Below are 17638 nucleotides of genomic sequence, written 5' to 3' on the forward strand. Positions count from 1 at the left end.
CTGTATATTCAGGCACTAAGTAACTGCAGTGCACTACATATGCTAAACTGCTTCACCACTACTACTACTGGTTAAATTTATATAAAACTTAATATTCACTCCACAATCTGTCTAGCAGTTTATTTGAATGAAACATCTTCACATAGGATCACCAGGATTGTGTATGACTTAAGCACAAACTTCCTTGACACAATGTTTTAACCAGGATTTTATCTCAGGCTTAAATGGATTTTCTTTTTGTTTGCTCGTTTTTGATATTTTTTTCAATTAATTTTTTTGGTAAATATTATTGATGTCATTTTAATGTTGTATAGAAAGTGTTGATTAATATTGTGTTGATTATTTTTTATGCATATGGTAAGTTTTTTTGATGCGTCCACTTTTAAAATGCATGTTCTGTGAAGCCAATTTGCTAGAATGCTATCATGGCAGGGACTTCAGTGGTCACCATGGATACTCAAAAACACAGATCCAGGAAGTGGCATGTTGGCTGATGATATGCAAAGGTGTCTGGTCCACAGTTTACTGGATTAGCAGCAGAAGAATTCTGGAAACAGTGGGAGGTGGTCCACCTGAAGACTACTGTGTATCAACCCCAATCCAATTGCAATGAGCGGGTGAACCAGACCCTGAAGACAATGATCACATCTTTAGTCGAAGACCACCATCAGGAGTGGACAAAATGGCTGGTTTCCTTTGATCACAATGGTGCAGGAGGTTATTGGTGAGACACCTGCAATGTTACTTTTAAGAAGACATATTAATGATCCTCTTAAATGGGTTATCAATCACACACCTCACAAACTCCCGATCTCTATCATACAACCTGAAACACAAGCCTGTTTAGTTTGCGGTTGGTGAGAAATTCTGAATCAGGATGCATTCCCTCTCCAAACCCTCCAATAAATTTAGTGCTAAACTGACTACTAAATGGTCCGGCTCAGTCACCATTTTGCAGCAAAAAGTTATAGTGACCTATTCCTTTGAAAAGGAACAGATTTCCAGGAACAAAAAAAGTGGACACTGTTAATGTAACCAACTATAAGCCTTGGTTTTGCCAAACACAATGGCATGGGAGTGAGGAACGTAGCTGTGCAACTTAAGATGGACTGCAAATCCCTGCAGCTCTGAGTATTATGCATTTGGGCATTTTTGGATATTGTGCAAGGGTTGCTGGGAAGAAACAAGAGGAGGAGCAGGATTTAAAGGTAGGCTGTAGGAAGCTGGCAGTTGCTTAGCATTTCGTCTTGTTAATTTTATATCTGAGTTTAGTTAAAAATGTATCATCATTGTGAAGGTTTGGGTGGGTTTTTACATATGCACTATTTATTTGTGTCCTTATTAATTCAATGTATTCTTTTTCATTTTTTTTATTGAACTGAGGCTTACTTGTCTCTGTTTGAGTGTGCAAGCTAAGTCAAGGATGGCCATGATTCTGGGATCTCCAAAATAAAATAAACAAATCACCATTTTTTATACAGTGAGAATCTGAGCAGCTCACAGCCTCTACGATGTGTGTTAGGATTCTTCCAGTTAAGCAAGACAAGTCTGTGTGCTAGTAGAGTTGTATAGGAAATGACAATTGATTTTAACCTATTCACTTTAATCCCAAGCTTTAATTTATGAGTAATTCTGACATCATGACTCTCTGAGAAGTATGCAAAATTATGTTAATACTCCCAAAACATAAAACAATCATAGTGATGGTGGAGCTGGATGGAAATTTTAAACAAAACACATGTGATTGATGAAACATTTTTAGTTGAGTTATGAAATGCTTGGAGCATATAACAATTAAGTGTATTCTATAAATGGCTGAGTTCCACTGCTTTTACGAGACAATAACTAAAAAGTCCCTTTCCCATAGTACCCTAGGATTGTTGAAGGCTAGAGGGTCTGAGTCATCCTGAAGACTAATCAGTATTGGCTCTGGGACAGTTATAGATGTGAGATGTTGAAAATTAGGAAGGGTTCTCCTTAATTATAATTCTGATTAGTATACAGAACAAAATGTGAAGCTAGAAAATTAAACCTTAAATGAATTGTTCATAAACTGCAAATATGTTGTCTATATATGTTGTGGAAGAGAGGATGGTGGAAAAATTGGATGTCATCATAAAAAATCCCCACCAGGAAGACTTTTATACATGGGCACATTCCACCACATTGTACTACGAAGCACCTCTGGGGGGTCTTTTCTGCCTGCTGATATCTGGCAATTGAATAATTCTTCCCAATGTCCTAAACGGAATTCTGATAATCAAAATTCAGTTTGCAATTTCTGCAAAATATACATTTATTATTGACTGCAGATGAGAATCGATCATATTATTTGTCCTATGTGTCTGTATTTTTTTTTGTTTGTTTCAGCTGCTATATACATCTAGATTTCCTCTTTAGATTAATAAAGGTTATCTAATCTAACTTCAAGTGTCTTAATCTCTAGAGTTTTTTTTATTTGTTGAATACTAAACAGGCTTGAGAAGGTTGAAATAAGTGAGGTTTGTGTATAGGAGTGAGTAGAATAAAATAGCAGCATAGGCAGAATGTTCATTTTGACAGTATTAATTATTCCTGTTAAAGTGAGATGGCCGGTGAACCATCTGTTAATATCATCTATTTTTTTCCATAGTAATACCATAATTGTACTGAAAAAGATGTTTATATATCCAGTTAATCCTCAACTTTCATGGGGTAACATTGCTAGGAAACAATGGGAAAGCTGAAGACACAAATGTTAATACATTGAAAATATGGTCAATAAAGTGTTAGATTCATGTGACCACCAAAAAAAACATTTTTTCCCCCGAATGCTGCTTAAAATACACTTTTCAGTACATAATTCTTTATAAATAAACAATATTTCTGATAACATGCACTTTTCATATCACAGTATGAAATAACCCATAAAATGCAGTACATAAAATGATTGGTAATATGCTAATTTTTTCCTCGCCTGTCACTGCCCAGAATTCTGTGACTTTTTCAGCTAACATCTTATTTAAAAAAAACACTTTAGTTACTGCTGTTTGAAGACACTGTGACTTGTAAGGTCTTGACATCACCTCCAATACTTTGTATGTTCTTCACGGCTGTTGGATGGAGTTGGAGATCGTGAAGGGCACACTGGGTTGAAACAATCCATCAGCAATGTCTGCTTCAAGCGCCATTTGAGATTCTTAAGGGATCCATTACCAATGGGATCAGAAGTCTTAATGTCTCTAGCCTGCTGGTTCATTATGCTAAGCCACCCTTCAAGCTTGGAAATTGAGTGGCACACGTATTTAACTCCTCTTTTGTCAGCTCCTGTGGTTGCTCCTGTAGGATATCCACTCTCCCATATCCCTGAACTCTTTACCTCTGATTGTGTGCACTGGACACATGATTGCTTCAACATTTTGTCTCACGGCTTCATTAACATCTCTAAAGCCTTCAAAATCCTGGATACAAGCAGGCCAGACTATTCAGTTGTTCAAGGTAGCCTAGCGTGTGAAACATTTCCCTAGGCTACATTAATGTAGTCAATGACTTGAAGCACAAGGACGAATTTCTAGAAATCCATCATGGTGATTTCCGTGAACGGTTTTACGATCTTCTGATTCAAAACTTTTGATTGTTGTTAAATTTGATCTTGGCCGCAGCCACTACAGCAGCTGAACCAGCTTCACCACAAATTTTAACATTTTTTTAAACCATACCATACCTTAAAGTGATAAAGCCACCTTTGACTAGCCACAAAAGGCTTCACATATTATTGGCCTCCATTACATGCTCATAAATTTAGTGCACCTTCAAATGACGACATTTTTTCATTCTTCCACTATCTCCATTTAACCACAAAAAGTCGCTTTTCATTTTTTCAGTTTCCTCATTACACACTTAAAAGGTAGGTTTAACACTTTCAGGAGGGGATTCACAAACACTTTTTCAAATGCTTTTAGCCTTTTTTTTTTTACAGATGTAGCGAATCTTCAATTCAATAACAAACTGTCATCCAACAGCAACTGCTGACATTTCGGTAGAAGTTGATTTAAAACCGTTATTTTCTAAGTAAGCCACATTACTGAGACTTAGAGCCTGAAGGACTTGCACCACGCTTTGTGGACATAATTTCAACATAAGGCTTCATTCTGCCCTGAAAAATGATGAAAATGTGCAGTGAATGCACATGAGCTCTTTGGAACAGTAGGGTGAACAAGACTGGTAAAATGCCTAGTAGGAAACTAGCTCATCCCCAAACTTGTGCACATTGCACAGTTGCCACTGCGAAAGGAAAAATTCATGCTTGAAGTTGCAAAAGTTAAACACGCGAATGTTGAAGGATTGACTGTAATAGTGATGGTTACCCCAAGATACTTAAACTGTTGGGATACCTATTTTGTTTGTATTATCAAATTTGCTAAGATCTCCTACAGAATTCACTTTGGGGAATAAATAATATTATTCAAATTAAGTTTGAATCCAGTGATCTTATGAAGTCCTAACATGTTTCATGACTAAATGCAGACAGAAGACTGTGGGTCTGATATACTGTACGTACCATATAGTCCTGATACAGTAATATTTTCTGTTCAAGTCCTTCTCTAATAATCACCTTTGTCTCTGTTATTCCCCCAGAGATGTATTAACTTTCTATATCACTTCTATATGCTTGTGAACATATGGAGTCCAATGTGTCTATCAAGTCCTTTTATTAAGGTGCACTTTGAAGTTTTAGACACCTTTGTATATTGCAAATGAAGATTTTTATCACATTTCCCAGATATCTTTCCAACACAGAATTTTGTTCAGCTCACCCTGTAATTATTTTGGTGATTAAGTAATGTGCCAAACTCTCTAGTTTAGCATCATCTGTAAACTCAACTAACATATTAGTTACATTCTTATTCTTATGCGGATCACTTACATAAAATTTAAAAGAGCATTATAACCTCATTCTGAAAAATGTAATCATACTATAAAAACCTATCTTGCAATTATTTTGTCTACACTTTACTTATAGTATCATTTATTTTTGACTGCAATATTTTTTATTTTTATAAATGGCAACACGACTGTTCACTTATTTATGTTGCTTATATGGGCTACTCTCATTTAGTCTTATGCACTGCTCCACACTGAGTCCATCTTGTCTGTTTTGAAAATTATTTCTAACATGTCTTCACACAAATTTTCAGAAAGCAAATGCAAAACACACCATGCATCCACTGTCTGGAACTGTAACTTGAAGAAAACAATAAATGTTACAATGCTAGTATGAATGATATAATCAATGCCTTCACAAAAGATTTACTTTTCTCATTATTCCTCCAATATTGTTAATGTACATATATTTAGTGGACTAACTGTAAAGAAGTCTTGAATATTATTAACTTAATAAAATCCACTGACAATCTATCAGGATCATCTCATTTAATATTTATAATTACTGGAAATACTGATTGGGGATAAAATAGACTTGTCTTAAATTCCTGCTAATTATTTTCATCTACATAATGTTTAGTAACAATATGGTCATAAATACAGCATCTGTCTCAAAGACACAATGCCACATTACCAACAGTCAGACAGTGGAAAAAAGAATAGCAGAGAAGTGTCATGTGGAAGAGAAGAAAAAAACCCTGAATGTTAGCATATTGTACCAATTACAATTAAATATTAAAAATTCTATATGCATACCTCCATCATCTGTTTCCACTGATCTACCATCTTCTCTGTCACCTTAATAAAATCTTTAGATTTAGTTGTTTTTCTAGATAACTTTTCTTCCTCCTCTTCATCATCACTTGCATCCTGCCAGCAAGACAAAATAAAAAATTAAGTCCATAAAATGGCTCATTTAATGTCATCTATCAATGCAACATGCCATTTTTATACAAATTTAAATATGATCAATTAAAAAAGTAGAATTATATTTGCACAACTCACAGGCTGAATGAAATTTAAAATATCTAATAATGGGACATCACCACACATTTAAATTAATTCTTTGTACACAACTGCTCACATCGGTACAAACAAGTTTGCAAAATGAATAAAAAACTACAGTCCACAAAAATCAATATTTCAATTAAATAGAGGACTATTAACATTAGAGTTTCTCATATTAATTTTGAAAAATACCCAGACAGGAACAATAGGTGGCAGAATCACAAACACAAGATTTCCCAAGAAGGGCTGCTTTAAATAATAAACATCTACCTCCAAAAAGCTTGGCAGTTTGTGTAACTGACTATCTTCATCTTCTGAGCTATCTGTATCATCAAAATTCAGTAATGTTCTATCATTGTCCTCTAAAAACTTGTAGAACTCTGGGTCTTTGTCTTTCAGTCTGGACAGCTGTAACTTGTGTTCTGTGGCCTTGCCTTTCTTCATATTTCTGTTTAAATTGAAAAATGAAACAGGTGTGACATTGCTTTAATTAAAGTTTAATTAAACAAGAGAACTGTTACAAGCCTTACATCAATGTTTCAATACAAAACATTATTTTGTTCATAACTGTACACATTAAAACATGTATGTATTGTTTGAGATACGTACTTTTTAGAAATTTGGTCTGTTTTTTTCTCTTTCTGTTTAGCATTCTTGACAGGTGCGGCATCTTCTGAATCATCACAATCCGAATCAAAGCCAGAGGCAAGAAATTCATCAACACTTAAATCCTCCAGCTTCCTGAAAGAGGCAGCAGTAAAATAAAGTCAATCTGATTCCACTTAATACATCCCCTTTACAGAACACGTTCAGGCGCTTGTCATGTAACATGTACTTCTACATTTTATTATCTCAGATTCTAAACTTTCAACATATTACAATTTATTAGAGTATATTTCTTTCCAGCTGGCCTACAACATGCCAAACCAAAAGAAACAAACTGAAAATTTAAACAGTTTGCCACCAAGGAAAAAAATCTACATTGTGAGATTTAAAAAGTAGTCATATGTCATATCATACCTAAGGCCGAGTGTTGTAAGAAAACAATAGGGTAATAATGTTTTAGAAACTGACAAAACCAGCCACAGAAATTAATCTTTAATTATTATTTCACAGGGTCTCCCATGTTTTCTGGCTCCTAGAGGACCCTTTAAGGTTTTGATTGCCACTGTGGCTAATTCTTATGTATTCAGCCCAAACTAACTTCCTTATATAAAAGTGTTTGTCAACCTTTATTATCCCAAACCCCCATTTTGCCCTTAAAAATTTATCAAAGACCCACTTGATGCAATTGTAAACCATCCTTTTGGTGATACAAGCACAGTCAGGAGACCCCCCTTAGTGAAACATGCTCACTTAGAAATTGGGAAACATACTGCACAGTGCTGCAGATCACTTAGGCAATCCAACACAACCTAGACATGAACCACCAACGGCACTATCTAGTGGTTGAGAAACACTGCCTTACACAGAAACTATATGCAGCCACCGAGAGACAAAGACAAGTTTGTGCTACTCCACACTGGAAGTTAAAGTATGCGTGCCAGTGAACCACACAAGATTCCCAGATCCTTGATAGCAATGACCTGCACCCTTTGTAACTGACATACAGATAAATAGCTGCTTCCAAATGGAGACTTAAGTAAGCACATGACTGCATTCACACTGTTTGTAAATGTAAGGCTAACTTTGCCCAGGTACAGCATATTACAAGCAGTCCCCCGGTTACGTATGAGATAGGGACTGTAGGTTTGTACTTAAGTTAAATTTGTAAGTCAGAACAGATACATAAATTTAATAAATGCTATTGTTGACCGACTGTAACCAAGTGCTCTGCCAATGAATGGAGTTTCACCTCTCTCTGACCTTTTTATTATTTCCACTTTATTTTCAATGGTGATGGTTTTTTTCTTATTTACTGTATCACCAGCACTTGCATCAGATTTGTTTTTCAGAGACATTGTTGAAGGGCGAAGACAAAAGAGTAAGATGAGCTCTTCTGCACAGCACTGTGCATGCTATCACAGCAGGAAGGCACCCGTCGTCAGTACATCAGACGTGTTGACAAGAGACAACTTCCTGCTATGTACGTAATAGTACAAGTAGGCTTGCTATTGAGAATGAATGGGGATATTGACGGGCGGTTCATCACCAGCCAACTTCACAGTCAACTCCACTACAGTATGCTGCCTGCAGCATCTGCCCAACGAGAACGAACACGGTGCGGCCAAAGGCGGGTAGTGAATCACCCTCATTCAATAGGCAGCCATCCGATGCACACAATGCTACCCTCCGCTGCCCCGTTTACCCTTAATGGCCTCTGTTCAGCCACAACCGGGTCACCGCTTGCAGCATTACCAACCACCCACTGAGAACGAATAGGGCAGCCATGTGTGGTGGGCTGGCAGTGAAACCGCTTGCCGCCAGGAACCGCCTGAGGGACACTACACTGCGTGGGCAGCGATATCGCCCCCCTCCAGCATCTGTCCAGCCACTGCTTGCAGCGTCTCCAGGCCGAAGATGACAGAGCAGCAGTTACTGAGGCGCAGCGTCACAGCTGCGGCCCGTTCGTAAGTCGGATGTCCGTAACCTGGGGACTACCTGTACTTTGCCAACCCACCAAATGTGTTGTTGATTTGCAACTGTGTAGGAAATAAGTGGATCATCTGCTAGTTATTTTCTGAAAATCAACCACTGCCTAAAACCACCACTCACCACCAATATACCTGAGGACAAACATTACGGTGAAGACAGTTTAAACAAATCAAATCAAAATGAAACAAAACAGCATTTAAAGCAGCATGTCAGGAAAATAATCTTAGAGAAGTACATCCTGGGAACAGTACAAAACTGTCTCAAAGGCACTAAACATACCCTGAAGCTCAGTATAGTCCATCATATGCAACTGGAATAAATCTGAAACAGCTGCACTGCCTCTATCAGATTATCTCTCTGAAGTCTACTGCTAAAGATTCACACTTGTCAGAAAGGCTACTGTGAGGCCAATTGTCATTATAACTGAGGTGCGGAAGTCAGTGGCTGTAATTAAAGCCTCAGTGGGGTAAACACCAAAAATTTGTAAAACATCACTTTTAAGATATTCCAAAGATGTGGCAGAAAGTCTTCTGAGATGGTACATCAGCCACGTAACACCATCTACATGGTAAAATATGGGGATAGTGGCAACATAACTGTGACTGCTCTTTTCATCTTTAGCCAAATTGGAAGTTTTCTTTCTTTTTAGTAATTCTGATGTGGATTTGAGGAGGGTGGCTGATGTTGTTTGTTATAATGTTTATTTCTTTATTGATTTTCCTCTTCATTCGGCTGCTCCCACTAGAGGTTCCCAAAGTGGATCACCTTTTTCCATATCTTCCTGCCCTGTGCATCTTGCTCCGTTACACCCGCCACCTGCATGTCCTCTCTCACCGCATCCATACACCTTCTCTCAGGCCTTCCTCTTTTCCTCTTGCCTAGTAACTCCATCATGATCATCCTTCTCCCAATATACCCAACATCTCTCCTCCGCACATGTCGAAACCAATGCAATCTCGCCTTTCTGACTTTGCTGCCCAACCTTCCAGACAGAGCGGACCCTCTAATGTACTCATTTCTAATCCTGTCCATCACATCCAATGCAAATCTTTAATTCTGCCACCTCCAGCTCAGTCTCCTGTTTTTGGGTCAGTGCCACCATCTCTAACCCATATAGCATAGCTGGTCTCACTACCATCTTGTAGACCTTCCTTTTCACTCTTGCTGGTACCCATTTGTCACAAACACTCCTGACACTTCTCCACCCACTCCACCCTGACTACACTCTTCTTTACCTCTCTTCCACATTCCTTGTTACTCTGTAATGTTGATCCCAAGTATTTAAACTCACTTCCCTGCATTCTCACCATTCCTACGACCTCCCTCTCATTCATACACATGTATTCTGTCTTGTTCCTACTGACCTTCATTCATGTCCTCGTTATAGCATATCTTCAGCTTTCCAGGGTCTCCTTGACCAGCTCCCTACTCTTGTTACAGATCACAATGTCATCCGCAAACATCATAGTTCATAGGGACTCCTGTCTAATCTTGTGTGTCAACCTGTCCATTACCAATGCAAATAAGAAATGGCTCGGAGCCGATCCCTGATGTAATTCCACCTCTACCTTGAATGAATCCATCACCGCAGACCTTACCGCGGTCACAATTCCCTCATACATATCCTGTACCACTCTTACATACTTTTCTATCACTCTCGACTTCCTCATACAGTACCACCTCTCTAGGCACAATGTCATATGCTTTCTTTAACTCCACAATAAAACTCCTTCTGGCCTTCTCTAAACTTCTCCATCAACAGCCTCAGAGCAAACATTGAATCTGTGGTGCTCTTTCCCAGCAAGAAACTATACTGCTGCTCACTAATCATCACCTCTCTTCTTAACCAAGCTTCCACTACTCTTTCCCATAACTTTATACTGTGGCTCATCAACATTTAAGAAATGTAATGATTTACTTCATGAGGTAGAAGTACATAATAAATAAGAATAGTTGTGTCAGATATTTGAAATTTTAAAATGTGTTTTTTAGTTTAAAATGCTTAAAATCTAAATATTCTTGATTGTAATAGAAATATGTCATTTTCACCCTCTTATAAAGGTATATAGGAGGCTAGATCCCTAGTAAAGGATCAAAAATAATATTTGTAATCACTGAACTTCAAATAGTGTAAACATATGAATGCAAAAAATATGAGGAGCAGCACGTCTCTTAATACAGAGCTTGATACAAAGTTAATTGTCTGGAAATTATCTAAATATAAAAGGTAGAATGTCAAAAAACTATTGAAAAAAGAAGTTTGACAATAGCAGTTAAGATTAGCAGCATATCCAGTTTATTTCAGCACTTAATACAGAAACAGCAGAATTAAACCAATAATAGAAAATATTGAAAGCAGTTTGTCCCCAGCCAACAGCTTTGTTGTATCCTTCGCCCTGATTCAGCATAGACTACACAAGGCATGCTCCCTGTTATAAATTCCATTAGACGGTGTGAGTCAAGGTTATTATAGTTAACAAAAACTAAAATTAAAACTGAAACTATTATTAAAAAAACATTTTCGTAAACTGAAATAAAATAATTAACAAAACCAAAATTAAAAACTAAAACTAAATGAAACTATTAAAGTAGCTGGAAAGACTAACTGAAATAAAATAATTTACTAAAATATTTTTAGTTTTAGTTTTTGAATGAATATTCTTGCTGTTAGTCTTTAACCCTTGTAAGTTTTGCAATCCTACCCTGGATAAACAGGTTTAGACAATATACAGTACAGTACATGTTTTCTTAATCTCAGACACTGTCTCTGTTGTTTTGTGCCTGTCCATACTTTTATTACCTGCTCTTGCTCTGCTCATTATGGGTTTACTGTTCTTATGGTGGGCTATTCAAGACTCACCACCCCTAACCTTGACACTACATGCTTGTTGTTCTTTGTTTCCCTCAATGCAGCTAGGTGGGGTCTGCACACTGACTCAAGCCTAAGAGTCCTGTTCTTCCTAAGCCCTTGTGATTTTCATGAGAAAATATTTAAAAAATTATAAAATTGTGTAAAATTGTTCATATTCAGTGTCTAATTTTGATTATGTTTGTTTTTATTAGACAAAAACAAAACCAGACAGTAAACCAAGCAGTGTAGTAAGCTTCCTCTAACATTAAATTCATATCCAAATCTGTTAAGTGTGCAGTTCTGTCCAATTGTGACACAAAAGTAACTCCATTGGAGCTGCATGCCATAATTACTAAAACTGAAACTAATATATATAAAAATAAAATAGAAATACCTTTGTGAAATAAAAACTAAACTAAAACTAAAAATACACAATGAAGGAAAACTAAAACTAAACTGAATTTCCAAGTAAGGTCAGAAAAAATATAGAAATAAAAACTAATATAAAAAGGCAAAACTATAATAACCTTGGTGTGAGTAAATTAAGACCACAGCGTGACTTATCTGGGACCAGGGGAAGAATCTGCCAGAGCAGTCCATCACACTTTCTTACCCTGCAATGGTGGCCAGGCCACAATGGGAAAGAAGAATGAGTAGGTTTTCTGAAATGGGTGTTGGAAGACTATCAGAGCTCACTTTGATGAAGTGACACCTCTACAGTAAAGTCACTTCTGATAGCTGTGGTCATGGCCTGCCCATGGCTTAAGTGACCTAGGCAATCGACTCCGACATCCGGGTTGGGGACCACTAAAGCCATATTCCATTTTTTTATTCTTTACTGAATGCCACTTGCTTGCATTTAGACAACAAGGTGTCACATGTGGGGGGGAACAAAAACACTGGTTATACTTAGCTAAGAAGTGTCCAGTTGGTTCACTCTTTTAGAGTGACATTTCGTCAGGCATCTTATTTGGGCGGCACCTTTCATTAGTGATATCTGATTGACATCTAGTGGCACATGTTTACCTATCTGAAAGAAGACACTGCAATGAAATATTAAGCATGCATACTTAGAAATGTGGGACCAGATTAATAATATCTCTTTGTAGTTGCTAACAATTGAAATTATTTTGTTAGGGAATCCATACAAGAGGGATTTCTTTACATCACAGAATACTCCACAAGAAAAGAAGCATTTCACTTTGCATGAAAGAGAACTGATCTGCAAATAATTTAAATAATCATTCAGAAATATCCACGGGGGACAAGTCACCACGTGCAAGGAACAACACAGGGCAAGGTAATTGAGCATATAGTGAATGACCTCAAGAAGTCCAAATATTACACCATTATTTTGGATTGTATACCTGATGTCAGCTATGAGGAGCAAACAACACTAATTATAAGAATTGTCACAATGGAAGGCGTACCCATCATTAAAGACTACTTTATGGGATTCTTTCCAGCAACAGAAACAACAGAGGAAATGTTGGCTTCTCTTGCTCTGAACAAACTTGAGGAACTAAACAATCCTTTTGAGGGCAATCATATGATAACTGAGCGAACATGAAGGGAAAAGATAAAAGGTGTACAGGCCAGAGTGCTTCAAAAAAATTCCAAAGCTTTCTTTGCGCACACACCCTAAATTTTGTGGTAGAAGATGGAATCAGAAGCATAAGAGATGCCACTACCTTGTTTGGACATCTGCAAAAGCTATACAGCTTCTTTTAAGCTGCACCTTAAAGGTGGACTATCTTGATGAAACATGTAAATATCACAAAACATGTCTATATTGTGTTAGTCAGGCCCCACAGCCAAACCTTGAGTAAGGCTCCAAAATGGTTAGGGCCGGCCCTGCTTTTAGTTATAGTAGAGGGAAAAAGCTGACTGGTACTCAATGTAAAGGACATACAGGAAGGGCTACAAAAAAGAAAAAGTTGTAAAAAAAGGCTGGTATGTGTATTTCTAGTAAGGACACTGTTGTATTTTTAATTTACAAAAATGGACAACTTTCTCATTTTCTTTTTTTTCCCTCTAGAATAGAGGAAATTATTTTTGTGATGAAATATTTAAATGAATGTGTTACCTGTTTATTTTTTACAAATTAAACAGAAATTATGTAGGCTTATTGTGCAGTAACCATAAGAAAAACTAAAATGAAAAAAACCCATCATTAAACATTTTTTAAACTAATAAAACATGTACAAATATATTTATCCATAATACAAATCTTTTTATAATTACAAGTCACAATTCTAATTAAATGTTCATGTTTATCAAGAAGATACAAGGCTAACAAGCTTAACTAGTTTACATGTAAAACACATCCAATTGGCTCTTAAGACAAAAAGCCTATTGTTTACTAAGCAGCAAGGGCAAATTCTTTTTCTAATCATTCTCTAATTAAAAATGTGACCTGCTGTACTAAAGATAAGCTCGATCACTGTCCACACTTGGACAAGGGTGTCCATTTAATTACAGGACAAAATGAAATTCTGAACTTATTCGAATTTCTGCTGAAGACATGTCTGTTTTGTTACAGACCCTACAGTTCCTCGCCATGTACAGCATGACTCCTCAGATTCCCTTTTCTCAATTTATTTATACACTTTCTTTAATGTAAAAGCCCATATACCTTCCCTCACTAACTCATAATGTCTGACTGTTGGCTGTTTCTAGAAGTTTGGCAACAAAATGACATGTGCAATTCCTCAAATGCTGTAATAGCTTTTGTAAAGAAGCAATACAACTAAGTTATGGTAAGGCTTATAAAAACAGGTTTTGAGAAAAAAAAATCACTTTTTCAGTTTAGCTAATTTACCAATCAAGTTATTTGGGAAAAATAAAATGCTAGATGATCAATCGTAACATCACTAGTAAATATGAGATTTGACCAAAATGGAAAGAAAACAACAAAACAATCAGAAAAGGAGACTAAAAAGGAAGAAGGACTGGCATCTGGCTGTATCTTGGGATTATTAAAAAAGAAATAAAAGATTTTAAAAATGAATATCCATCCATCAACCTGCTATATCCTAACTACAGGGTTACGGGGGTCTGCTGGAGCCAATCCCACCCAACACAGGGCGCAAGGCAGGAAAACCCAGGGCAGGGCACCAGCCCACTGCAGGACACACACCCACACACCAAGCACACACTAGGGACAATTTAGGATCGCCAATCCACCCAACCTGCATGTCTTTGGACTGTGAGAGGAAACCGGAGCACCCAGAGGAAACCCAAACAGACACTGGGAAAACATGCAATCTCCAGGCAGGGAGGACCCGGGAAGCAAACCCGGGTCTCCTAACTGCGAGGCAGCAGCGCTACCAATGCGCCACCCACTAAAAATCAATACCTTAAAATATCATATACTAATGTGTGTGCACAATGGGGATCCTCGCACAGGCAGAGAATTCCACCATGCAATTTGTGTACCACACAGTGAGGTTGCCAATGTTAAATCAACTCTATGTTTTGGCGAGACTGGTTTGAACATCCATTGTGTTATGGGATTTTCTATGTACATCTTGTTCCCTTTATGCGATTATATTATGGTCAAAAAAAAAAAAAAAGTACAGCATTTATTGGGCTTGTTTATAGTGCGGACAGTCTGGTTTTGAACCGTCTTTGGGCTGATAATTTTCGCAGGACCTGCCAAAACTGCCTACTGTAAATGAGTTTGTACACGCAATATTCACAGTGATAAGAGTCTTCTGAACATATTTTCACTTAAGGATGAATGCAACAGTTGTTGGGACTGTCTTTCTTATTAAATCAATAATGCACTTAGTGGGCAGAGTCACTGTGCGGACACTTGATCGGCGTTTTTTCGTGGTGCTCAGATTTCCGACTCGCAGTTGTCCCGGCTTGGGATATTTGTCTCGAGTGTCTTATGTTACCATATACATTGGCGTCCCGTCCGGGGCCTGTCCTTCCCTTGTGCTCAATACTTACTGCACAGCGGGATTGGTAAATGAAAAGGTGTTAACTACCAAGAAACCATGTTCGTATATATGTGTATCTATTTATACTGGAAACTATTGTGAAACCAGTAAAGCAGATTGATACAATACAATCGAGCAAGCGCAAAGCTTCAATATTACTGGTAAAACGAATGCCATTTGCTACACTACACGGATCCTCTCCCTTTGTTTAATTTTTGTCTTTAATCCGGAACAACGGCACTGCTCTAGGAACAACACGTGGATAGACATGAAGCTGCCAGTATGACACACGTAGCAAGAAATATGTATATTTAACGCTAATCAGCAACGTAGCTACTTATTTGTTTCACCCTTACGGTATATGCAAACCACGAATATGCGTTTGTTCACTACAACATTGCCGACGTGTTATAATAAAACACTGCTACCTACTAACAGCTTACATATTCAGTTTTAAATACCTCACCTTCCGCCGGTAGTCGCCATGCTCGTTGTCCCACGTGGGTAAGTTTCCTTCCCCACAATGCATCGCTACATGGGCGGGAGCAAAACGAATGATTTGCTGTTTGATGGTGACAGTGGCGACACGAAATTCAAGAGGTAGGGTAAGCAGTGAAAGCAGAGGGGCGGCTATCTAAAATCAGGTCTTCTGGGAAAATGCCGTGAGATGCGTGGATCGTTCCTCAGTTAAAAGTGAAACGTTTTAGATTCTTAGTATTATAGATTTTTTAATGTCAGTATAATTCATATCTCCAGATTGCTGTTTTTCGCATAATTTCATTCTTTATTTATTATTATACTATGTTTTTTCGAGAACATGTAGTCGCGTTTGACTTTCCGATTTTTTAATCTAAAGCCTTTATTTAAGACTACTTACGTTAAAGAACACAATAGTACCACTGCTTCTAGATCCCTCCATAGTAATGTAGGTACTGTAAACGTAGCAATGAACCTAATTTCTTCTCATCAGTATGGGACCCAAGGTCCATAAGACATAGCTGCACTTTCTTGTGCATTAAAGTTGTTTCCATATTTCTAGAGCCATTCCACTACTTACTGATGTGTGGTATTTTCTGTTGTTATTGGCTGACACTGAACCACGGCCAGATCTAGAAAAGGGCAGGGTTGGGCAATGCCCACCCAATTGGTCAATTATCTTCTGGGCCATTTGAAAATGCCAGTTACATTTACATTCTCTGCTCATGTCACAATTTCCTAATATCTGATTTGCTGACTGAACAGATTAAATAGGGTGCTGCCTTAACACTCCAATGTCATGTTGCAGAGCATTTGTGGGAGCCTGTTACTTGGAGGAGAATATCTGTGCATTCTTAATAAAGCATTTTTATAAAAATTTCTGTTATTGTTGCTGTAGTTCGTTTTAGTGTTGGACTGAATAAAGATAATTACTTTAAGTTTAAATGTTATTATTAGCTTCTAACCTCACTATGACACTACTGAACACTTAAGTATTTAAAATTACACATCTACAAAAGTTGATACCTGCGCTCAGTTTAAACAAAATTACCTGGTTAGACGCCATTCTAGGTTTAAAGAAGCCATTAACACCATGCAGAGATTTTTGGTTCCCAAATCAAAGCTAGCAATTTGGGCAGTGCTGCTATTTGCTCTAAGTTACAGACTTAGAGACCAATGCCTTCAGATCAAGTGGGCAGTTCAATCAGTAATGTTACACCTTCCCCGCCAATTTCGCACCAGCACAGTACAGGTAGCGGTGTAGTTCTTTTGGCTGAGCATTATCTAAGTGATCTGAATAACAGCGAACCATCTCAACCTATACTAAAAGTCTTTCCTAAACAAATGCTTAGTCAGAAGTCTCGTGCTTTTAATCTGAGCTGGTACCAATCATGGCTGTGGTTGGAATATCAGTCAAACTCGATACATGCTTTTGTTTCCCTTTGTTTGCTGGCATGACTGACAGAGATGTGGTGTTCACCAAGACAAGATGTACTAATTGGAAACCCACGCTAGAAAAGGGGATTCCAAAAGCACGCATTTAGTCAATGCCATTTAAATGAAGCAAAGAAATGGGCAGAAATTAAATACACACAAATAACTGGTGAAACTACTGTATATTGTGTTTACTGAAATAAACACAGGTCAAAAAAAATTGATACTACGTTAAAAGCATTGGGGAAGTGGTGCAGTTCTTTCTGTGTGGATGAGCTTTCTTTTCATGGGAGCACAGAATCCATCCAGTGTCATTAAAGTAATGATGAAGACATTCCTGCCAGTCTTTTCATTAATTTATATGAATATACATTGTTGCAGGGTTCCAAGTGTACTGAAATAG

General features: G+C 37.5%; 1 protein-coding gene across 1 annotated transcript in view; it reads right to left on the reverse strand.

The window, feature by feature from the left end:
- Nucleotides 1-15890, reverse strand: part of noc2l (NOC2-like nucleolar associated transcriptional repressor) — a 103835-nt gene extending 87945 nt beyond the window's left edge. Inside the window, exons 1-4 of the mRNA XM_039755554.1 lie at nucleotides 15791-15890; nucleotides 6541-6672; nucleotides 6202-6379; nucleotides 5680-5793 (exon numbers count right to left, since the gene is read on the reverse strand). Coding sequence (XP_039611488.1) covers nucleotides 5680-5793; nucleotides 6202-6379; nucleotides 6541-6672; nucleotides 15791-15810 — 444 coding nt within the window. The 5' untranslated portion in view covers nucleotides 15811-15890. The remainder of the gene's footprint in view (nucleotides 1-5679; nucleotides 5794-6201; nucleotides 6380-6540; nucleotides 6673-15790) is intronic.
- Between the last annotated feature and the right edge of the window lie 1748 nt (nucleotides 15891-17638).

Source organism: Polypterus senegalus, chromosome 6, assembly GCF_016835505.1.
Source record: "Polypterus senegalus isolate Bchr_013 chromosome 6, ASM1683550v1, whole genome shotgun sequence".
NCBI classification, from domain to species: domain Eukaryota; kingdom Metazoa; phylum Chordata; class Cladistia; order Polypteriformes; family Polypteridae; genus Polypterus; species Polypterus senegalus.